Source organism: Mustela nigripes, chromosome 1 (genome assembly GCF_022355385.1).
Source record: "Mustela nigripes isolate SB6536 chromosome 1, MUSNIG.SB6536, whole genome shotgun sequence".
Lineage (NCBI taxonomy): Eukaryota > Metazoa > Chordata > Mammalia > Carnivora > Mustelidae > Mustela > Mustela nigripes.
The window spans coordinates 269,667,219-269,691,015 of NC_081557.1; the positions used below are offsets into that span (position 1 = coordinate 269,667,219).

Below are 23,797 nucleotides of genomic sequence, written 5' to 3' on the forward strand. Positions count from 1 at the left end.
ACTGAAACGAGACCTTGATTTGAACTTAATTCTATAGCAGAACCAAACAGCCAAACGGGCACCGAAGCGTAGGACGGGCTGGGCGTGATGGGGACCCGACCCGGACTGGGCACCGGGCAGATCTCTTCTGGAGCGAGACAGTGGAGCATTAATAAGCTCAAACAGGGAAAAAGAGAGTCTGAGAGCCCTTTCCCGTGCCGTTGTCTTTCAAAGTGTTCCGCTCTCTTAAGCAACAGCACCACACGTACACACACGCAGGAATTACAAAGCAGAGACATTCTTTAGACACTTGGACCCACTCTTCTTTCTTTCTTTATTTATTTAAGATTATTTATTTATTTATTTGACAGACAGAGATCACAAGCAGGCCGAGAGACAGGCAGAGAGAGAGGGGGTGGAGCAGGCTCCCTGCTGAGCAGAGAGCCCGATGCGGGACTCGATCCTAGGACCCCGAGACCACGACCCGAGCCAAAGGCAGCGGCTCAACCCACTGAGCCACCCAGGCGCCCCTGGACCCACTCTTCTGTCTTCTGCGCTGCCTCTCTGCTCCTTCGGATGATGGGTTTAAGAACAGCGCTGGGTTCGCTGCTAGAAAAGAAAATTAACGCTCGCCTGAATCACCCCGAGACAGTGTTAAGCTCCTTCATCCTGTCAGGGTCAACATCACGTACAAGCACGAGACCATGTGTGTTTGAGGTACTGTAGCTACGGCGACTAAATCACGTCTTACACTCTAATGTTAAATCATAGTTACGGTGACATTAAAATGTTTTTCATTGACAGTTGACATTATTTTGAGACAAAGAGAAAGTTCCCAAACCCCATAGATTCTGCTTCCTCCCTACCCTCTGCCCCACCCACATCCAACGCAAGAGAACTACAGTAACAGGAGCCATGAACTCAGGTGTCGATGGCAGACATAGCGGACGGCGGCCCCACGTTCACGAGCTCCCATCTCCAGTCCTGGCTTTCCGGGCCTCGATCATCGGCTTGGTTGCCCGTCTGCGGTCCGTGGCCAGCCCCAGCCAGCACATGAGGTCAATGAACCAGGTGGTTGGGTTGAAATTTAAGCCGAATTCACTGGAGGAGTAGTCAAAGGGAAAGGTGTGGTGGTAATTGTGGAAGCCTTCACCTGCAAGACACAGTGGGATCGAAATAACCCGTCTCCACCTCTGCACAGACCGAGTCCCACCGTCCACGGAGCTCTGTGCGCAGCAGACTTCGTGTCTGCTCTTAGAGAGCACTGGCTCCACGAAGTACAAGCAGAAAAATAACGAGACAGTCAGCACAGAGCCACGAGGTTCATTTCCCCGTATGAACCGTAGGTATGTTATCACGATTTCGGGGCCAGACTTCAGAAACTAAATGCTAAATGGCTGTAACAGATCCTCATTTAAAAAAAAAAAAAAAAAGATTTTAATTTATTTATTTGACAGACAGAGATCACAAGTAGGCAGAGAGGCAGGCAGAGAGAGAGGAGGAAGCAGGCTCCCCGCTGAGCAGAGAGCCCGATGCGGGACTCGATCCCAGGACCCTGAGATCATGACCTGAGCCGAAGGCAGAGGCTTAACCCACTGAGCCACCCAGGCGCCCCAACATTTCCTCGTTTGGGTGTTTGTTCCTGAAGGGAGAATAGCCTCCATGGGCTGGAGGGACCGGACGAGGGCTCGCTGGAGAGTCCGGAAGACCGGGAAGTGCGTGGCTGGGACAGGGCAGCGAATCGCAGAGCAGACTGTTTCCGACCCGGATCCGCTACAGGTTTTCCACCCCTCCTGCTGAATAGGAGGGATCTTAGGGCTTCTTTCATTTGACTCTCATACAGCTTTACTGAGATAGGATTCACCCATTCAAAGTACAATTTACTGGCTTTTAGTGTTTTCCGAGTTGTGCACCCATCACCACAATGAATTTTATAACATTTTCATTAGTAAAGGGAAGCGCCACACTCCTGTGCTCTCGTGCCCCAACCATCCCCCAAGCCTCCAGCCCCTACTTTCTCTCTCTACCGTGGCTAATTTTACGTGTCCCCCCGGACTGGCCAAGCCTTGCCCAGATCAAACATTTCTTGGAGGCGCGTCTGCGCCCGTGGCTCTGGAGGAGATGAGCGTCTGGAATCAGAACACGGAATCGGCGGACTCCGTGAAGCAGATCCCCCTCCCCAGCGGGGGCGTCGTGGTCGACCACCGTTGAGAGCCTGCACAGAACAGATGGTGGAGCCAGAGGGATTTGCCCTTTTTTTCTGACTCAGTGACTGAATTGGAACATTTATCTCATCTTCCCCTGCCCTCAGATTGGGATTTACATGATCTGTTCCCCTGGCTCTCGGGCCTTAGGACTCGGATTTAATGATCCCACTGGCTTTCCTGGGTCTCCAGCTTGCAGAGGGCAGACCGTGGGATTTCTCGGCTCCCGAAATCCTGTGAGCTCCTCATAATAAACGTCTCTCTATACATTTACACCCGCATGTGGACATGGACACACACACACACACACAGAAATAGCAGGATACCTATCTATATCCTACACACATGGATATACCTACCTGTGTAGATATCCTACTGTTTCTGTATCTCCATGGGGATTTATTATGAGGAACATATAATACTGTATTACACACAGAAACTGTATAGTGTATGTATAGAATAGTACACATGTGTATATATCAGTACATGTATATGTGTAGTGTGTATTGTGTACACATACATATGTGTCCTAATATGTATATATTTATAATGATTCTGTTTCTCTAGAGAACCTAATACAACCACCATAGATCTGTCTATTCTGAATTCCATATAAATGAAGTCACACTATATGTGATTTGGGGACTGGCTTCTTCCACTTAGCATAAGTTTTCGAGATTGTAGCAGGTGTCGATACTTCATTTCTTCTTATTGCCAAACAGGTTTCCATCACATTCATCGGTGACGGACGCCTGGATGATTTCCACATTTTGGCTATTACGAGTCATGTTGCTATGAATACTCACGTGCGAGTTTCTGTGCGGACGTCGATTCTTACTTCTCTTCTGCCCAAATCTGGGAGTGGAGTTGCTAGATCATACGGTAACTATTTTTAACCATTTGAGGAATTGCTAGATTCTTCCTTTACTTCTTTATTTTTTTTTAAATCTATTTATTTATTTGAGGGCTCCTGGGTGGCTCAGTGGGTTTACCGCTGCCTTTGGCTCAGGTCATGATCTCAGGGTGCTGGGATCAAGTCCCACATTGGGCTCTCTGCTCAGCGGGGAGCCTACTTCCCTTCCTCTCTCTCTGCCTGCTTGTGATCTCTCTCTGTCAAATAAATAAATAAAATCTTTAAAAAAAAAAAAAATCTATTTATTTATTTGAGAGAGAGTGCGTACATGGCGGGGGAGGGAGAGCGAGTCTTACTTAAGCTTCTGAGCTCAGAGCCGGACACCAGGCTGGATCTCGCGACCCCGAGATCATGACCTGAGCCAAAACCAAGGGTCAGATGTCCAACCGCCTGCACCGCCCAGGTGCCCCCCCTTTACTTCCTAGTAGGTCCTCGCCATCCCCCAGCTCTGCTGACCACAGCTGAAGGCTCTGCTCTGCGATGAGCACACCCGATGGGCAGATCTGTGGTTTACCGTTTTCTTTTTAATTCAGTCTACTTGACCCTGCCCCTTCTTTCCTCAACATTTGTGGTGTTTTTCCTTCCCCTGAGTATGTGTGGAGGAGTTTCCCCCACTATATTCAGAAGCAGACACCCGCACTGAGAGCCCGGCTGGACCCCCATCTACCGCACAGTCCAATGCGACAGGAGCCTTCCCAGGACCTGAACGAAGAAAACCGACCAGGAGCCCACTGTTGACCTTGGTGCACAGAAAGCCAACAGCCGGCTCCTGAGGGCCTGCGCCACGCTCCTGTCCTAGGGCTTTCCGGCCCCCTGTCCCTACACAAGATGGAACCCCGTCTTGTCCCCTTCATCTTCTGAAAAGACTGTAGTCGGGGCGACACGGCCAGTGCTGACTCCGAGCCGACGGGAGAGGGCACGTGTGTGGCTCCCTCGGTTAAGTGTCCAGCTCTTGATCTGGGGTCAGATCATGATCTCGGGGTCATGGGATTGACCCGTGTCGGGCTCTGCGCTCACAGGGAGTCTGCTCCTCCCCCAGCTCACTCTTTCTCTCTCCGTCTCTCAAACTAAACGGGAAAGAAAAGGAAGATGAAGGCAGAGGAGGAAGTGGCAGGGGCACCAGAAACTCCTTCCAAGACACTTTTCTCTCGGCTTAGCCAGTGTCCCCATGGCTGGACTGGCGCTTATTTAACCACTGTCATTGCTCCCGTCAACACAAGATCCTGGGGTCTGAGAAAGCGCGCGAGCCTACCGACGCGGTGGCGGAAACTCCTTGCTACTGAGACGGTCGCTGCCTTACAGTAGGATCTTCCCCTCCGGCTCCACCTCCACGCTCAAGGCCCAGCTTTCTGAGGAGCCCGAGCTGCCTCCACAAAGAGACAGCCAGTGTTTCTTTATTACTTACGGTGCGCCAGCCGCGGTGGCGAGGGCTTTAACGGGTGTGCAGACCTATAATCCCCCTCTCCGAGCTAGCTGCCACCGTTATCCCCATTTTAAAAATACAGAAGGGGCCGGTAACTTGCTTTACACTGTAAAGCTAGGAATAAAAATAGCATCACTGAGGCTTATTTTGTGCTAAGCCCTGCTGCAAAGACTACGCGGTAACTCATCGAACCCTCCCACGACCCCAGCAGCAGGTAAATGCCACTGTCGTCTCCGCTTGACAGAGGAAGACACAAGGTGTGGCGGAGTCCGACAACTTCCCCGGAGAGAAAGTGGGGGAGCCAAGACCCGACCAAACGCATCAGAATCTGGAGGCCTTGCTCTTAACCATCTTGTGGCACCATGAGATGCCGCCCTTTTGTTCCTTCCCATCTCTCTGATTGCAGGCCTTTTTTCTTATGGTCAGTCAGACAACTGGACAGTGGAGGCTAGAATGGTCAGGGCAGTTTGAAGAAAGTCACCTGAGATGGCTCCTTCAGGAACATTTCCACGGTAAAAATAAGTAGCTGCTGGGCGCCTGGGTGGCTCAGTGGGTTGAGCCTCTGCCTTCGGTTCAGGTCATGATCTCAGGGTCCTGGGATCGAGCCCCGCATTGGGCTCTTTGCTCCTCGGAGAGCTTGCTTCCTCCTCTCTCTCTGCCTGCCTCTCTGCCTACTTGTGATCTCTCTCTCTCTGTCAAATAAATAAATAAAATCTTAAAAAAAAAAAAAGTAGCTGCTAATTACTGATCACTTACTGTATGGCAGACATTGTCCTAAGCCGTGCACACTAGTAGCTTACTTACTCTTCGTAACACCCCTGTGAAGTAGACATCACGATTCCCATTTCAAAGATGAGAAAACTCTAAATCAGAGAGATTAGGTGAGGTTGTCCAAGAGCCAAGATTCTACCACCAAAGCCCAAGTTCCTCCCCCGACTCCAATCCACTGCCTCTCTTTATGGACTCCAGAAAAACCACTGGACAGCCAAGAAAGTCTGAGCAGCCGTACTTCCCATCGGCTCTCACTGCCCCGACTCACCAATGGTACCCAGAGTGACGAGCAGGTTCTGCCGGGGGCTTATGTGCTTGTCGTAGGGCCGATTCCCGTACATGTGGGCAGCGCTGTTGACCAGCCAGGTGATGTTGAGGGAGATGGTGTAGCGGAGGATGGAAGCCAAGAAGTAGGAGTTCCACAGACTCTCCCCCCAGAAGCACCAGGGCACCATCGTGGGGATCAGGAAGCACATGAGCGCCACGGTGATCTTATAGTACCTGCAAGGCAGAACGTCATGCTGGCACCGGGCCCTGCGGATGGTGGCAGGGACGGGCCGAGCAAGCCACCGGGAAGGTCAGGAAGTGCGCCAGCTGCCTCCTTCCACGCTTTCTGTATGGAAACACCCCACTGTGTGTCACTCTGTACGGCGGTTGCAAACCCATATCCCTGCGAGGGCGAGGCAGGAAACCCAAAGTGGAGGTGGGACAGGCGGAGTGCTCTGGGGAGCGGGAGGGCAGCTCACCCCTTCGATGGACCCCGCTCCTTCCTTCACCTGTCAATCAGCTGGATGATCAGGTTGTCTCCAGTCATTTCAAGAAACACCTATTTCTTGAGTAATTTTCATACACGTGATTCAGTACTGTCTTAGCTTGGCACAAAGGTAAATAATCCAATCCCCTCTCAAAAAATGTTCTGTCTTCATTGGAGAGTACCTTCCAAGCCAGCATAAAAAAAAAGTAACAAGGCTAGGCACAAGCAGGGCCACATAAAAAGTCATCTTTACAAAGAAACCGTCAGCAGTTTGATTGTCAGACCTGTGTACCCAGCAAGTTATATACTAAGCACTTACTGGACGCCAGGCCACAAGTGCTGGTGATGCAAAGACAGATTTGACATGGTCCCCGTCCAGGCCTCAGTTAGGTGGAACCAGCGTCTCCCACCTTCTGGCTATGTGGAACCAGCTCTGTGCAGGCACAGGAAAGGGGCTGTGCTGGGAGTTCGTAGCTCTTTCCTCCCCGGCCTCACGCAGCCTAAACCAGCTTCCTGAAGGTCTGTTAAGATGCGTATGTACGAAATGGCACAGTGTGAGGGAACGACATTCAGGAGGTGGAAGCCTTGAACTTGAGTCTCGATCTGATTCTGGGCGTTGAACCCGCCGTTTTGTTTCTTTTGCTTCCCTCCTGCGTGCAGTTGGCTGGTTCCCCAAGAGCAGAGCCTGAGGCCAGGACATGTGTGGGGGTAGTCTATTCTGGGAAGGAGGGAAACCAAACCAGGGGGCTCATGGGTTGGACATCTGAACTTGGACCTCAGTGGGACAGATCACACTTTGGAGTTACTCTCTCAAGGAATGAAAGAAAAGGCTGTTTTCCCACTGCCTCTAACTGTGTCCTGGCCAAGGGATGTCACACGGGATATCAGCTCCCTCACACCTCCAGTTTGCTCGGGTCAGCACGGCTGAGTGCATTTCTGGAAGCATCTCAGGTGGAGGTGGCAAAGACACCAGGCAGGAAGTAGGGAATAAGGCGTCCGGCTGAGCAAGGTGCTGTTGGGTTACACCTGGGGTCAGCAGGTGGCTGCGGCAAGAGCTGGTGTGAAAAGATGGGCAGAGTAGGAGGTGGGGCACGAGGGGGTCTACCGGAGGTGGTGATTGTAATACCTACAGCGGGTCTTGTGAGGACCCAGTAAGGAATATATACTATGTGCAAATCATATGTCATGGCTATTCTGAGAACTCTCCATGTACTGGCTCATTTAATCCTAATAAAAACTCTAGGGGGAAGTGACCATTAATATCACCATTTTACAGAGCAAAGGAAAGGTTACATAGTTGGGCCGAGGTTACAAGACTGAGATGTAGTAGGGCCAAGATTCAGATCCAGGCAGAATCACTGTGGAGACCACCATCCCCTTCAATGCGCTATCTTGGTATCCCAGCGACTTGAACACGGGTGTCCAAGGGTTCACCTGGTGCCCAGCAAACACAAACAACGCTTACGCACAGCTAGCAATCTGCAAAACACACTTACATACAGGATTTGCACATGAAATCATTTAAGTTGAAAGAGGGTCCTTGGGAGGTCAGATGAGTGGGCTGTGGCTACAGGGAAAGGCGAGGCACTGCAGGGACTGGTGCTCTTGTGCTGGGCTCCTAGAGTCACAAGCAGAAGACTCCGGGAGACGACTTTTATAAGGAAAAAAAAAGATTTTATTTACTTATTTGAGAGTGGGTGAGCATGGGCAGAGTGAGCAGAGGAGAAGCAGGCTCCCCGCTGAGCAGGGAGCCTGATGTGGACCTGATCCCAGGACCCTGAGGTCAGGACCTGGGCCAAAGGCAGAGGCTTAACCCACTGAGCCCCCCAGGCCCTGAGACCGCTCTTAAGGGCTACTCCTGAGGGAGGGAGAGGAAGGCAGGCTGAGCGGAGGCAGAAGCTCACCTCCAGTAAGTTCCAGCAGATCCAACAGGAACCTCTGGGGCTGGATGGCCCTTTAGAGTCGTCCCAAACTGAAAGGTCCCCCTGCATCACCCAGCCTTTGGCCTCGGGGCACACCCTGCGAGGGGTGAACCCCAGGACAGGGCGGTTCCATGTGGGCAAAGACGCTCCCAGAGAGGAGCACCCGGCGAGGGGGACCCGGGAGAGGCGCGCAGGCCCTGCCAAGGCCCTGGGGCTCGGTGGTGAGTGTGCGCAGGGAGGGGGTGTTCTGAAGGGAAAGCGGAAGAGGTGGCCAGAGCCACGGATCTCTGCTGCTCGTCCGCACCGCCGGGGAGGAAAGCAGGCTGGTCCGTGTGTCAACAGAAGGCATTTTGTGACTGAAAAGGTTCTGTCCTTCCTCCACTCTCTGGGCTACAGTCCGGGAGCTTCGAAAAGAGCCTGTCCCGGGGCGCCTGGGTGGCTCCGTTGGCTAAGCGTCTGCCTTCAGATCAGGTCCTGATCTCGGGGTCTGGGATCGAGCCCTCTCTTCAGGCTCCTTGCTGGGCAGCGAGTCTGCCCCTGCCCCACTCATGGGCTCTCTCTGAATCAATCAATCAACAATAAAATCTTCAAAAAGAGGAAGAAGATTAGCCTCTCCTAGTCCTGATCTGAGCCGTTGGCTGCTCGTTTCGCTCCTGAAAAGGAGGAGGAGAAAGAAAACTCTGCTCTGCTCTGCTGAGCACCCGGCGAAGCCGCTCACGGACCTTCTCGCCTCCTCCTTCCTGCCGACTGGGCACAGACAGAGGGGCCCGTGGTTCCCCCAGGAGGCGGCCAGGCCCTCGCTCTGGCCCTCAGCTCTGCCCCAGCCCTCTTCAGCTCACAGGACTCTACTTCCATGGACGCCCCGCCCCCACCAACTTGAACTTGAACTTCTAGGGAAGCCACCTGCCGGCCCCGGGCTCTGGCGGAGGGAGAGCGCCAGCCGCCGAGCTTCCCGAGTGGGAGGAGGAGGCGGCCTGGGCTTCACGCCCCAGCACAACCCCGTCCAGCTGAATGTCCTCTTCCTCAGAAACAGACCCTCTTTAACAGTCCTTGCAGGGAAGCGCTGGTGGGTTTAATGAGAGGGCCGTCCTGTGATGTTCTTCCCTAGGAGGAGTCCCTAGGATTCCCTGTTGTGCGTTCAGTGGAATGAATAGAAGGGGACTTTAGGGGCCACAGAGGGTGTGGGTGGGGCAGCCAGTGGCCTGGGTCTTGAGGCTGATCTTTGCATCAAAAATTCCCCACAGCCATCAGACAGACTGGACGCCGTCCCGTGCCGCCAAGGGGCCTTTTCTCCTGTGCCTCTTGGCTTCCAGAAGCTTCATTACAGTCGCTGGCCTTTTTGCGTCAGAACAAGTATGGGGATGGTTCCCCGGCTTCCTTGCTCAACGACACTCAACTCTGAACCCCCAGCCCAGGGTCCACCAGCAAGTCGGTGAGGCCTCCAGGTCCTCACCCTTCCTCACTGGGGGGATTTCTTTTCTTCAGCTGTGGTAGGAGGAGGCTGCTGTGGGGCCCCTGACATTGCTCTGTGCTTTTGCTGAATGGGCTTCGTGCGTTGTAAAGCGTCACAGAGCCGTAAACCACCCAACTCCACCACTTCCTGGCTGTGTTTCCTTGAGTAGATAGTTTAACCGTACCGAGCCCCAGGCTTCTGTTCTGTAAAACATGGTATTAACAAATGCACTGTGTCCCTACGACGTGCGTGTCGGTCCTGTCCTGGTACTAGGGATAGGAAGTGCACAAACCAGACAAAATCCCTGCCCCTGGGGAGCGGGGGCATCCTGGTAGGAAGATGTATAAACACATGTATTATGTGTGCACCAGACAAAAATGTACATGTATGCACACTCTGGTAGGGAAGAAAGCTGGTGAGTAACACACAGAGCACGTCCGTGGTAACTACAAAGGCAGGAGTAAGTGGAGAAGAACAGGAGTCAAAGGCTGGTGCCACCACTTAAAACAAGGTCTCGGGGGGCGCCTGGGCGGCTCAGTGGATTAAGCCGCTGCCTTCGGCTCAGGTCACCATCTCAGTATCCTGGGATCGAGCCCCGCATCAGGCTCTCTGCTCAGCGGGGAGCCTGCTTCCCCCCTCTGTCTCTGCCTGCCTCTCTGCCTACTTGTGATCTCTCTCTCTGTCAAATAAAATAAATAAAATCTTTAAAAAACAAAAAAAAACAAGGTCTCGGGAAGGACTCAGGGACACTGTAGTTAGCCGTGTGGCAGGTGGGGCAGAAGACTCCAGGCAGAGAAACAGAAGCACGAGGCCCCGCAGCAGGAGTGTTCTGGCACTTTCGAGGCCAAGCAGGAGAGCTGGGGCTGAGGCAGGTGAATGCAGGGGAGGAGGAGACAAGAGAAAAATGGCGGCCGAGTCACAGCACGTCTGCGCATCACCACAAGGGTCTCCACCTTCACCCTGAGCGAGACGGAGCCTTGGGCAGATTTGGCTCAAGGGACTGGAGGGACCCGGCTTCCATCTTAGCAGTGTCACCCCGAGACTTGTGTGGAGAATGGACTGGGGGGGGGCAGAAGCTGGGGAACGACTCGGACGCGCTGCAAAGTCTGGGCTGACAGGACGTTGGCTTAGACCAGGACCGGGCGGCGGGTGTGAGAAACGGTCAAATTCTGAACATTTTGGAAATAGAGTGACAGGACTGGTTAGCAGACCGGACTGTGGAGCGGAGGGAGTCGGGGATGACTTCGGATGGAGACCGCATCTGCGGCCACGAGGGAAGGAGCGGGGGAGCTGGTTTCCAGCAGTGCCTGAGGGGCTCAGCCTTCGAGCTGTCAGGTGGGCAATGCCGTTACACTCAAGGGGCCTTGTCAAGTGGTGGCTCGTCGGACAGGTCCGGAGATCAGAGGTGCTCGAGACAGGTCTGATGGGGACAGAATTTGGGGACCCATCGGCGTATTACTGTGCGCTACTCACACACCTTTTTTCATCGGGCTCCACAGCAGCTCTGTAAGGTGCTCGCTGTAGCCTCACTTTGTAGGACCTTTCTGGAGCTCCAGAGAGGTCATCGGACTTCCTCAAGGCCACACTGGTTGGACCAAGCACAAGCAGGCTTCAAACGCAGCGCAGACGACCTGCTATTTACTCGGCTTACCGAGCGCAGGCTGTGGGGGATGGGTAGGCTTACCCAGAGGTAAACCAGGCTGCAGCGTGAGGCCTAGCTGATGCTCTGGGAATCGCACGTATCTGGATAAACACACTGTCATCCGAAGGCTGGAACATTACACTCCAACGGGACTGAAATTCCCATCCTTCTGGCACCGTCTTCTCCCTTTCTCCTGTGTCTGTGTCCTTGGCCTGGCTTACCTGACATTTCCAAGTACCAGTCTAGGTATCACCTCTCTGGGGGGACTGCCTCCGTCCCCCAGGGCAGGCCCTGTCCGGTGTTTGGGCTGCATGCTGTACTTCTCAGCTCTCAGAGCTGCTGGCTTAGCCGGGGGCCTTGCGCACGAGGTCAGGGGTCTCAGTCCTGACTCCACGTTCCAGTCAACTGGGTGAACATTCAGAAATGACTGACGTGGGAAACCCACTGTAGACCGACTCAAAGGGCATTTCTGTTCCAGGCACTGGTATATATATATTTTTAAAGATTTTATTTATTTATTTGACAGAGAGAGATCACCAGTAGGCAGAGAGGCAGGCAGAGAGAGAGAGAGGGAAGCAGGCTCCCCGCTGAGCAGAGAGCCCGATGCGGGGCTCGATCCCAGGAGCCTGAGATCACGACCTGAGCCACCCAGACGCCCCCAGGCACTGATATTTTTAAATAAAGCCTCTCCATTGCAGATGTTGGCCGCAGTCTCTCTATAATCTGCCCCCAGCCTTTCTTTCTTGCTGGAATGCTCTGATTTTGTTCAGATAGCCGACTCTTGTCCCTGCAGCCATGTCCGTCAGGGAATGTGGACTCTACCCACGATGTGAGTCCTGATTGGTTTGAAGCATCAGTGATGATCTCATTCACTTTCCCAGTAATCAATTTAAGAATTGGTCAACAGTGGTCAATAAGCCATGGAGGGAAGATGGGTATGATTTCTAAAAGGAAAATAACCAATGTTGGTAAAGACACAGAGAAATCAGAACCTTCATGCATTGTTGGTAGAAATGTAAAATGTCGCGGCTGCTAACAAAAATAGTCTTCCAGCAGGTTATACATCAAGTTATCATATGACCCAGCAATTCAACTCTCGGGCACACATTCAGAAGGATGGAAAGCAGGGACATGAACATACACTCGCATGCCGGTATTCATGACGGCGTTCTGCACAGTAGCCAAAAAGGGGAAACAGCCCAAGTGCCCATTAAGAGATGAATGGGTAAACAAAATGGTGTGTGTATAGACAGACAGACAGATGTATATGTAATGTGTGTGTGTATCTATGTCTGTCTGTATATGCAGGTATAATGGAATATTATTCCAGCACAGAAAGGATAAAAGTCTTATATACGCTATAACATGCACGGAGGGACCTTGGAAACAGGCCTAGTGAAATATACCAGACACAGAGGACAACCATTGTTCATAATTCCACTTACATAAGGTCCCTGGACAGGCAAATTCACCAAGACAGGAAGTAGGATCGTTGGTCCTCGGAACTGGAGGGAAGCGTGGGAAGCAGAGGGGAAGCGAAGCCCCTGTTTACTGGCTGTGGAGTGTTTGCTGGGAATGATGGAAAAGGTTTGGGAATGGATCCTGGTGACAGTCACCCAGCGCGGGAACACTGGGAATGTACTTAATGCCACAGAACCGCACGCTTACGGTTGAAACGATAAATACTATGTTGTGTATATTTTACCACAATAAAAAAGGTCAAGATGAGAGAATGTTTTCTCAACCACAGAAAGTACACACGGGCAGAAGTGGCTTCTCTTTTCACAGTGACCCCAGGACCTACTATAGCCGTCTGTGACCGTGACAGGCAGAAGACTGAGGAACAAAGCGGACCCCTTGGGCTGACGGAGCAGAACGTTGGAAAGGTCCTTGAACGGGCTACAGAACTAACCAGCCCTAACTAACTAACTGACGTCTCACTCTGGGACAAGGCTGTTGAATCAGGACCATCTGTGGAGTCGCTGAGCACAATGTAGGACTCGCCAAGCGCAAGGTAGGACTCGCCATGGACGCTGACCTGCCATCCGGACCTCCTCTCTGTGGACAGTCACTGACAGCACTGCTTCCGCGGCAGGGAGCTGCCCTGCTCTAGGTCACGCCCTCTCTTAACAACCCCATCCAGGGACTAACCTTACGTAAGGAGAGTCGTCCATTGCCTAGGCCTGGTCCCACTGCCTCATCTCTCAATGGCTCTGAAGAGTCACCCCAACTTCAGAACCCACCATATGGTGGGCTGAGGCCTTTGATGGACTGATGAGAGGACCCTGCTTCTCCCCTTGCCCAGTCCTGTTTCCGGCCCTTCTTCTGTTGGTGTTGACCCGAAGGCCCTATCCAGTTCACTTCTTATAACATAATATCCACCTCAGAGTCAGCTTCTGGGGTAACCTGTCCTGTGACATGGATATATTGCTGGACGGATGGAGTCCAGCAGAAAGCCACTCTCCAGAGCCTAGCACAGGTGTGGCCCAGAGCAGGCACTCCTCCTTATCTGTGGAACAATGAAGCCAATGATTCTTTGGTTAATAAATTACTGAGAAAGCTTCTCAGGAAAATACAAACCCTAGAGTGACTCAGAAGGACCCAGAGCGTGAGAGATAAAATGCCAAGGTTTCCAAAAAACACAAACCACACAATACACGTGCCGCCTGCTTTTGGGTTCTTCATGAGGCGCTTATCTCTTGGGTTAGTGCCAACACAGGATTGTGAATATGAAACCAACGACATGATTAAAGACATTCGTGCCCATCAGGCCCCAAGCCCCAGATCCCAACCATTTCACTGCGAGGCCTCAGAGCTCTGGTTTAAAAGGATGATTTCTGAGCACGAGCTTTCAGGCCATTCTCTGAGCTGCTGAACACGGCAACCCACTGGCAATATCTAACAGCCACTCCAACAGGTCTGGTCTTGGCTTGGAATGTGAGTGGCTTCCTCTCTGTCTCTCCACAGCTACTCAGACCCCGAGACAGGAGGAAACTTCTAGAACCTTCAAGGGAGAGAAAAACAGCGGTTGGTATGAACCCAAGAGCAACCCAAGGAAGAGTAGTTCCCCTCCACAGATTTGAAACCAGATACGCACGGGTTTGAGCCCAAAGCACAAGCGCTGGAGCACTCAAGCTCATCCTACCAGCTGCTTGGGAGCCGCTTTCTACAGCTTCAAAGTCACAGCTGGCAAGAACAGGCCCGCAACAGACTCTGGAAACCTGCCCATTCCCATCAGCGACTCCACCGTGGGAAGATGTTTCTCCGCACTGAGCTCAACAGAAGAGGCCCCTTTACCCAAGCAAGTGCTGTCACTCACCATGACACCCCGACCGGCGTGAGTGCAAGTGATAGAACACGGATGAAGATGTGGGCCGCCATCTTGCCACTCTGTCAAGTCCCCAAAGACTATTTTTATTCCAATAAAATGGATCACAATAAAGACAACTGAAATGTTAAAAACAGACTTGAGACTTACAGCCCCTGGGTGGCTCAGTTGGTTGATCATCTGACTCTGGGTTTCAGTTCAGGTCATGATCTCATGGGTCATTCCCTGCCCCTTCCTCAACTCAAATGCACACACGATCGCTCTCTCTTGCTCTCTCGAATAAATAAATAAATCTTAAAAAAAAAAAAAATAGACTTGAGGCCAAAAATTTGTTCTATGGAGAAGAAAGGATTTAGGATTTGTTCCTTTTTTCCCTCCCTTCCTCCCAAATCTGAGTGTGCTAAGCATCTTAAAACTGTTTTCTCTTTCGGTGAAGAAGAAATTGTGGTTCTCTGCCTACAGGCATTTCCTATGGCTTGACCAACCCTAAGCACAGTAGTCCAAAGCCGGTGGTGTGTGAGATTTCCAAGGGGGACCATGAGAGCATGAAGGAAGGGGAAATGACCCTCCCACTGCCAACTTCCAGGGGGGCTGGCCTCAGGAAATGCAAAAAGTAACCACCACCGCAGGTGACAAAAAAATTACAGCCCCACAAATGCATCCTAATGATGAGCGATGAGCTGCCACTGGCGTCTTGATTACACGTTTGGTTTTGTGATTTCACTTAAAGCCTAGCCGGAAAGTCATTTTCCCTACAACTTTGGTATCTTGTAGGGAACCAGGCAAAATCATTGGGATGTTTACTAAACATTCATTGAGAGGACAGATAACACAGCCGGCAGTTTGTAAATGGAATGGACGGCACTCCCCCCCACCCCCCCCCCCCCCCGCTAGGTCCCCTCTGGCATTGCCCACTAGGAGGTGAAAGATGTGATTCCTTTGGATGTGGACCTGAAGAGGAAGCACCCTGATGGGGAGCTTCAGAAAATCTTCCAGACTCTTTGAAGTGTTTGAAAAGGGGCTCTGCTGCTGTGCTCTCGATTTTGCCTCTGGGGTGCTGTCGTGGCTTTGAGTAAGAGGGCTCATGATGACTGCGTCTGAAGGGTGTCCTGAAAGTCTTGATCATTCCTGATCTGGTCTCGACCCCCCCATTAGTCTCAACATCACTTCCCCTGTGCTACTTCGTGATACGCCTTCCCGTAGAAGAAAATCTTTAAATTGGACTATCTAGATGCATAATCGTCATCTTCCGGGAGCCTCTCCTTCCCAACATGGAGGGCGCAGAGACGGGGAACAACTGCTCCATGGAAACGTCTCCTTTGGAAACTGGCAAGGCAGTTGGGAAAGGACGTATCTTTATTTTCTCTCTGCCTTCAGCTTTATTTGCTTTGGAGGTCTGCACATGGGGGTGGCATCCATCCACTCGAATTTAATGTGTCTTTGTACAAACAGCTTACATTCATTCGCTAAGCAGCAGTTTGAAAGATAAACACAATCATTTCAGAATTTCAACACAAGGAACATTATTTGTACCTCACCAGCAATGACGTGCTTGAAGACAAGACTCAGGCACGCTGACTGCTAAGACAGAATAAGGAGGGTCAAGAGGAGATTTGGGGGGGGGGGGCTTTTTTCAAAGCTTTGATTCTACATAGATGACAAGTTTTTTGTGGGCAGGATTTTCCTTGATCCAAGTCTCATCACCCATGGTTCCTTGAACACAAAGCACTCGTTAACACAGTAGGTGCCCAGTAAACAACTGAACTGTTGGCCTGTTCCAGAAGGAGTGAGGACCACGATCCATCTGTATTTGGCAAAAGCAATGATGTCCGTTCACCCTCCTAATGGTTTGATCCCAAGCGCTTCTCTGGTTGTCTCAGCACAATCGAAGTTGGTTAGACTGCAGTTCTGCTCTCTCCCGGCTCTTCGTCCCTCTGTCCTTCCTCACTCCCACACACCTCCCCCCCTTCCTGCTTCCTTATCAATTGTTCCCCTTAAGTAATCAGAGCTCAGACTAGTTCCTGACTGTGTATAGAAAAGGGTTACTAAATCAACAAATAAAATCACTTACAAAGTAATTTTTTATACAAAGTTGCATTTCCAGTTTCTCTCACCCTCAAAACTCCATTCCATGTTCATCCTTGGTATTTGAGATTAAGCGAGCGCTGAAGGAGAAAACACAACCCTGCTCTCACTCTGGGACCTAGGAAATTGCATGCAAACTCCTTTGTGTACTTTCCTTTTGGGGGCTCAAAGGCCACAGCTTTCATCAGATTCTCAAAGAGATACTCGATTCCCAAGGCCCCAAACATTTGATGTTGTTGTTGAACTTTTATTTTCTTTGTTTACTTTAGGATTTGGTGTAGGATTTAGGTAAGAAAATTTAATCCAATTCAAAGAAGGGTCAATTTAAAGAATTTAAAGGCGTCCCTGGGTCGCTCAGTTGGCTAAGCATCTGACTTCGGCTCAGGTCATGACCTCAGGGTCCCAGGATCAGCCCCATGTCAGGCCCTGTGTCACCCCATGATGGGTGACAGACCCCCACGTGGGCTCTGCATTTAGCAGGGAATCTGCTTGTCCCTCTCCCTCGGGCCCGCCCCTCCCCCATCTCATGTGCACACGCTCTCTCTCTCTCTCAAACAAATACAAATCTTTAAAAAAAAGAAAGAAAGAAAGAAAGAATTTAAAGAATAGTACTTTTAAAAAGGAGACTGCCCTACTCTTTTGGCAGTAAAATGTTAAAAGGGATTACAGCGATATTAGACAGAAGTGTGTGTGTACGTGTGTGTATTCCCCTGATCACTCTAGCCTACATACATGTGGCCTTTTGGCTGAAAGGACAGTCACCAACAGAGTTCAGCTCCCCACCCCCACCCAAGGGAACACGTTTAATTCCGAGCTCTAATCAATGATAAGCTCTCATGGGCCACCAGACTCTGCCAAAAGGAGTGGAGGGAGTCGCTTCAGCCACCTCCAGGACCAGGCTCACTGCTACAGCCGGCTGACTGGGTAGGCTGACTGTCTGGTTGAGAGAGAATAGGCTGGTGGGCACGGGCTTCCCCCTTGCACACGTGATGACCCTTGAGCACAGCACAGGCTTCCTAGCGCATTTCCTGCACCTGAGCAGCCCATCCTTCCAAAGCTCCTCAGGCCTCCAAAACTCAGTTCAAATTAATTTCTTCCGGGAAGCCCACCCTGATAAACCCCCTCAACCACGGCTGCCGTGTTGTCCAACATCCCATCCGTACAACTGCGCTGTAAGGACTCCAGAAGACCGTCAGTCTGGAGAGTTGAGCTGTGGACCAGCGGACGGTATACACGTTCAATTACATCAACCTAAAGAAAACTGTATGGGGACGTCATTCCCCATTCTTCTACCTTCTTAGTTTTTGGAACAAAACTTGACCATCCTTGATGGTGATGAGTGTCTTCCCTTGGGTTCCCCAGAAGGCAGGGCCGAAGACAAAAGCTTACGTGCCACGGCTTTACAAAAGGAGTTCAGGCCAAGGAGGCAGTGTGGAGGCAGGACGCTGGGGCAGCCACAGGAAGGGCCGTGTGTTTCGGAGCCAGACACCGCTCATATCTCAGCCTGGGGGCCCGAAAGACCTCACGCGTGACGGAGCCTCCAACACTCCCTCTGGGAGGACGGCGCAGGAAGAACGTGGCTACCAGAACCCGGTCCCCTGCTCCGCCCTGCCCCCACACAAGCTTCTGGATCCTGAGCGGGGCTGGAGGCCGCAGTGCAGGCAGGCTCAGCCGGCATCGGACACACTCCAGTGAGTTCCTAAGCCAGAGGCCCATTACAGGCTTCCACTATTTTTATCTCCAATCACCCCAAAGAGTTTGTAATTAAGATAAGGGAGATGAGTTTTCACTGGTAAAAGCAGTGGCCGAAATACTGCATTGGCTAGAAATACCATGTAGGCACTTCTCTGCGACCCCTATTCCTCAGAGTGACGTCCCCAAAGGCTCTGCTCCCTCCTGCGCCCGACCACAGACTCCTGTGGCAGGATCCCGATGAGGCGGGGACAGAGTGCCACCGCATGTCTTCCCTGCAAGGCTCACCGACATGTCCCCAAGGGCAGGAGGTGAGGCTTCGTCAAGCGACCAGTGCTTTGCATGGCTGTTTTTGTCCCCAACTGTTAATTATGGTAGAATTTGGTCTCAGGCAGGATTCTGCTCAGGGAAGAGCCTTTTCCTCCTCCCCCCTCACACTGGATTTGGCCAAGGTCAGTTCCCAGCAGATGTGGCCAAAGGGCCTTCTGCTGGCTGATCTACGTTACAGGTATGGCCTCTCGCCATACCTTTAAGGGCCAGAGGCACTGGGAGTCCTGGACAGTAAGATCCCTGCGGTGTGAGGAGACACTGCAAGAGTGCGCAGTGCGCTCCCTGAACGCCAGCACCACAGTGGGAGGCTGCGAGCCCTACCGTGAGGGGGAGGGCCTGTGCCAGCGTGGGTGGGCATGTTCAGGGACCACTTACCTCAGCAACTGAGGGTGACAGCGTCATACACACACTTTCACCTGAAAAGCGGGTTCTCAGCATTCTGCACAAACTGGACCATAAACACACTCCTCAGCCCCAAATGTACCTGTGCAGGTGCCACGGGTCACTAGTCCCATAAGGAGGAAGATGAAAGGGACAGTCACTCCTTAAGGAGTCTATGGTCTACTGAGCAGGTCCCGCACGACCAGCCGCAGCGCCAGGCCCGCGTCCTGCAGCCCGGGGACAGGGACTGCGGGACGCCGGGTCTCGGACTCCCCGGACTCGGGACCTCCCTGCGCGCCCGGAGAGCTCTGGTCTCTGCGGGGACATGGGTCCGTCCCCGCTGCCGAGAAGCGAGTGGCTGATGCGTCCGAGTTCGGTGTGAAGAACGCAGACCACGGAACCGCGTCTACAACCCGCGCATGTTACGAACCAGATGCGGAACCGGTTGTTCATTAAAGTAACAAGAAACCCGCCCGCGTTAACATTGTAACGTTTCTGCGAACAACAACTCTAGTTTCCGAAACGAGCTTCAGTGCGCGGGCGGCACTGCCGACGGGACGGTCCGGGGCAGCAGAAGCAGCGGGACTGAGCGTCGCGTCCGCGGGGGCCCTGCCGCACGGGGGCATTGGACGGACGCAGCTCGCTGACCTCGGAGACCGGCTGAGGGCGGACTGTCCAGACGGTCCCCGAACCGTGTCCTCAGCTTCCGGGGGTCTGTTCGGAAGAGCCAGGAAGAGCCGTCGAGGTGAAGAAGAACGTTCTAGATCTGCTTCCCCGACAGTCGCTGCACGTCGGAACCGCCGGGGCCTGGGCGGTCGGACCTGCGTTTCCAACCGGCGTCCAGGGGAGCTGACGGCGCCGGTCCAGAACCACGTTCTGAGCCGCGCGGGTCCGGCCGGAGGACAGAAGCGAAGGCGGTGGGGGAGGGGCTGCGGGTGGGGGGGCCCGGCGGGGGTGGGGCCTGGACAGAACGGAGCGGCCCGGGGACAGCGGACAGCGCACCGTCGTCACCTTTCGCAAGGGGCGGCCGCGACCAGGCTCCGAGGCCGCTCGGCTCGCGCGCAAGCAAGCATCGCCGCTCACTCCGGCCCAGGCCCGCGGCGGAACCGGGACCCGCGGCGGAACCAGGACCTGCAACAGAACCAGGACCCGCGGCGGAACCGGGACCCGCAGCAGAACCGGGGACCCGCGGACACAGGACCCGGCCGGGCCGCAGGACGCAGGACGAGGAGGAACGAGTCGCTCCCGCCGCGCCGGTCCCGGAAAACCACGCGCTCTGGACCGGGGCCGAGTCCGCTCAGATCCCGGCTCTGCCGGTCACGGTGTCGCCGCGAGTGTCGCCGCGTCCGTCCCAGACGCTCAGACCCCGCCTCGGGCGACGCGCCGGGAGAACTCGCGGCGCAGAGAGGGGCGGCGACCGAGCCCAGCGCCCGGACCGCAGGTAAGGACGCTCCGGGGATGACAAAAGTGACCGCCGAAAGCGACCTTGTTTTCCCAAGACGAGACACAGGCCCGAGACAAGACGCCCAAGCGGACGAGCATTTTGTATTTTCAAGAGCAAAACGATTCGGACCGAGAACCGGCGGGGACCCCCTAGAGTGACCCGTGCCCGTCTGCACCCGGGCAGCGCGGCTCCGGCTCCGCTCGGGGACAGCGAGGGGACCGGCGGGACAAGGACCTCAGGTCTCACGGCCGCATCCTTTCCAGCAAGACAACCTGGACCCGGGGTTTCAACGAGAAACGTCAGCGGTTTAGGCCAGAGTCTCCCGCTGCCTTTCCCCTGACCTGCCAGCACCTGTGCAGGTAAGAAGAGCACGAGTTCCAAGGACCGGCAGAGAAAGTGTCCTGTTTGCATTTTAGACGGAGCCATCCCAGGAACACCGAGTGAGAAGCACTTTCTTCATTTCTGTTCCTCTTTTTCCCGGGAAGCCCCTGGCGGTGAGGATCCAGACATGCCCTCATCACCACCTGGGCTTCCCGGACTCTTCGGATCTCCTTCTAGCGCTGAGCACTGGGGTTAGGTTCCAGATGATGCCAGATGACTGCTTTCTCAGCCCCCGAGAACCAGTACCGGCTCTCCCACGGCAAGTGAACATCTTCATTGTCCTAAAAACCCAGGTTCTTTCTTGGACAGGATTTGAAAGCCTGTTCGTTTATCCTGAAACAGATGCAGATGTATGGGGTCTGTCTACATCTCTGGATAGTTAGGACATCTGAGTAATTGTTTTCTCTATTTTAAAATGAAAGACAAGACAAGAAAAGGTTTGTAAGAGAGAGCCGGATGTCAGAAGAGCTAGCGCGCTTCAGCTGCGTCAGTGAACGTGTCCTGACAAATCACATTATCTCAGCACGGAGAGTCTTTGTATCTGCGACACATTAGTTATTGCTTTATGTGAAAATAGGCAGTGTGAGGAGAAATAAGTGACTTGGACAGGGAGACAGTTCAAAGCTGATTTCTGACACAGATTTCCTCAGCCGGTGGGCCGACAGTAATTTCTTTGGTCTTTCTCTCCCCGGGAATTCACCCTTTTTAATCTTGTAAGTTCAGTATTTTGGACTAAGAATTTGACTCTTAGAACACCCTTTGCAACGAGGTATGCCCCCCAGGAAGGGAGCTTTCGCCTATGCTCCTGTTCATTCACTCATTCATCCATTCTTTAGTTTTCTGAATCCGTGGAAGCATTTCTCTGGGAAAAGCAAGGAGAGAAGAGGGTGAGTTTTTAATTTCTCCGGCTGACTGGTGCTTCTCTGTTGGAGCTCGCTGTCTTTGGGCAACAACCTCCTCACGACATCTTCTCCAGGTGTAGCACCCAGTGGCACTTGGGAAGAGTCTTGGCACCGTGACAGTTCCTGCTGCTCACCTGGGATAGCAGGGGGGAGAGGAGGTGTCTGCACACCCACCCCGGGCCCTCTCCCTGGGATAGAAACTCGGCGACTCCTGTCAACGTTAACCACACAAATTACAGGATGTGTAGGAAGAACCTGAACACAAAACATCAAAGACGTGTATTTAGAAAACTGCGGGCACTGACTGAGGCTGTAGAAGCAGTTACAACAAGGGGAGAGACTCTGTCTGGGGAGAAGGAGAGTGTCGGAGAAGGCCAGGGACCGTCACTCACGGGGACCTCAGGGACCTCGTCCCGCCCTTCTCTCCTCTCCTCTCCTCTCCTCTCCTCTCCTCTCCTCTGCTGCGCACTCCCTCGGCTGCCTTCCTATATGGACTGGAGGGCCCTGGTTATTTTATAAGTAGGTAGGCGTCTTTTCTTACCTTTTTTTTTTTTTAAGAGAGAGTGCGAGCAGGGGACAGAGGAGGAGGGACAGAGGAAGAGGGACAGAGGGAATCTTTTTTAAAGAAGATTTTTCTAAAAAGAGTTTATTTATCGGAGAGCGTGCGTGCGTGCACGTGGGGCGGAGGGGCAGAGGGAGGAGGAGAAGCAGGCTTCCCGCTGAGCGAAGAGCCCGACGCGGGGCTGCATCCCAGGCTGAGCCGAAGGCAGACGTTTAACCACCTGAGCCATCCAGAGAGAATCCTAATCCGCGGGGCCCCATCCCAGGACCCTGAGATCGTGACCTGAGCCGAAATCAAGAGTCAAGATGCTTAACCAACGGAGCCACCCAGGCGCCCCTATTTTCTTTCCAATTAAATGATATGATTAATAAGAGCCAGGACTATCCCGTTTCTTCTCTTTATCTCTTCCATTTCCCTGAATTCAGAAATGCCTCTACTTACAACTTGTCCACTTAAGGAAGTCTGCAGTACAGACAAAGCAGGGTGGAAAAGGGCATCAACGCTGCCCACCACCAGCAGACAGTGTCCGCGGCCACAAGCCTTCATTCCGTCACACATCGTTCCTTAGTCAGGGGGTGGTTAGCTGCGTTGGTGCTCAGTGCTGAGCTCTGTTATGGACGTCAGTAAACCAGTCCGAAAAGTGTAAAAGCAGTGAGTACATTTAAAATGCTGAAAAAAGAAAAAGGCACATGATTATGATGGAAACAAAAGTAGAAACAATTTTTCAAGACTGAAAGCGGCGAGGGGATGCCTTCCACTGCGGGGGTCACCTGGCAGACCTGGAAGAATCCTTGAGGCCAGAGACCAAATCATGATCGAAAGGAGGAACAGGGACTGGTGAAAGGAGAGAGGCGACCTCTGGGGGCTGTGGCTCTGTGTTGGCCACGACGAATGCCATCCCTCGGCCGGGACTCCATGAATCCTGCTGAAGCCGGGAGTATGAACAAGTAGCCAGGAGCTGCTGTGTGAACGGAAGCCCAAGTATGGCGAAGAGTGTTCACGTGTCTGCTCCAAGATAAGGCTCAAAGTTGCGGGGTTCAGGGCCCATCCAAACCAGCAACCCCCATCTGTCGGCCAAGGAGGGTGCTGGAGCCATAGGAGGTCCACATCTGGGGGGAAGCGTTGAATAGGATGTAAAGAAGAGTGCTTCTGGTTTAACGCTTCGAAGGGCCCACTTAGGTTTCAGGTTTGTCATCTGGAAACCAGTAACTTAAACCTCTCCGAGTCACTTTGAACTTAGGCAAGAAAAGGGCACGTGAGTGGGGTTTTAGAACTCAGCTCTTCAGAAACGGAAGAGCTTCCGCATGGAGCTTTACGTGTGGCTAATTACACACATATGTATTGCACATCTCCTCTGTGATAGACGCTTTCGCACACATTAACTGATTTATTCACTGAATAATTCTGTAAGGCAGATACCACCACTATCACCATTTTATGGCTGTGGAGACGAAATCCGGAGAATGCCAAAAGTGGTCCATGCTGATTCCGAGAGTCTGTTGTACCTCTCCGTTCCTAACTGCCTCCTCGGCCAGCCAAATGAACGAATGATTGACCCGGTGCCAATTCAGACTCTAACTCTGCCTACGTTTCACATGGTCAACTTCTACTACTTTATATGTGAGCCCCAA

At 52.8% G+C, this 23,797-nt stretch overlaps 1 protein-coding gene across 1 annotated transcript in view; it reads right to left on the reverse strand.

Annotated features, from left to right (window-relative positions):
* Positions 1-295: 295 nt before the first annotated feature.
* The window catches only part of SCD5 (stearoyl-CoA desaturase 5), a 71,800-nt gene continuing 48,298 nt past the window's right edge, over positions 296-23,797 (reverse strand). Inside the window, exons 7-8 of the mRNA XM_059379309.1 lie at positions 5,559-5,791; positions 296-1,132 (exon numbers count right to left, since the gene is read on the reverse strand). Coding sequence (XP_059235292.1) covers positions 942-1,132; positions 5,559-5,791 — 424 coding nt within the window. The 3' untranslated portion in view covers positions 296-941. The remainder of the gene's footprint in view (positions 1,133-5,558; positions 5,792-23,797) is intronic.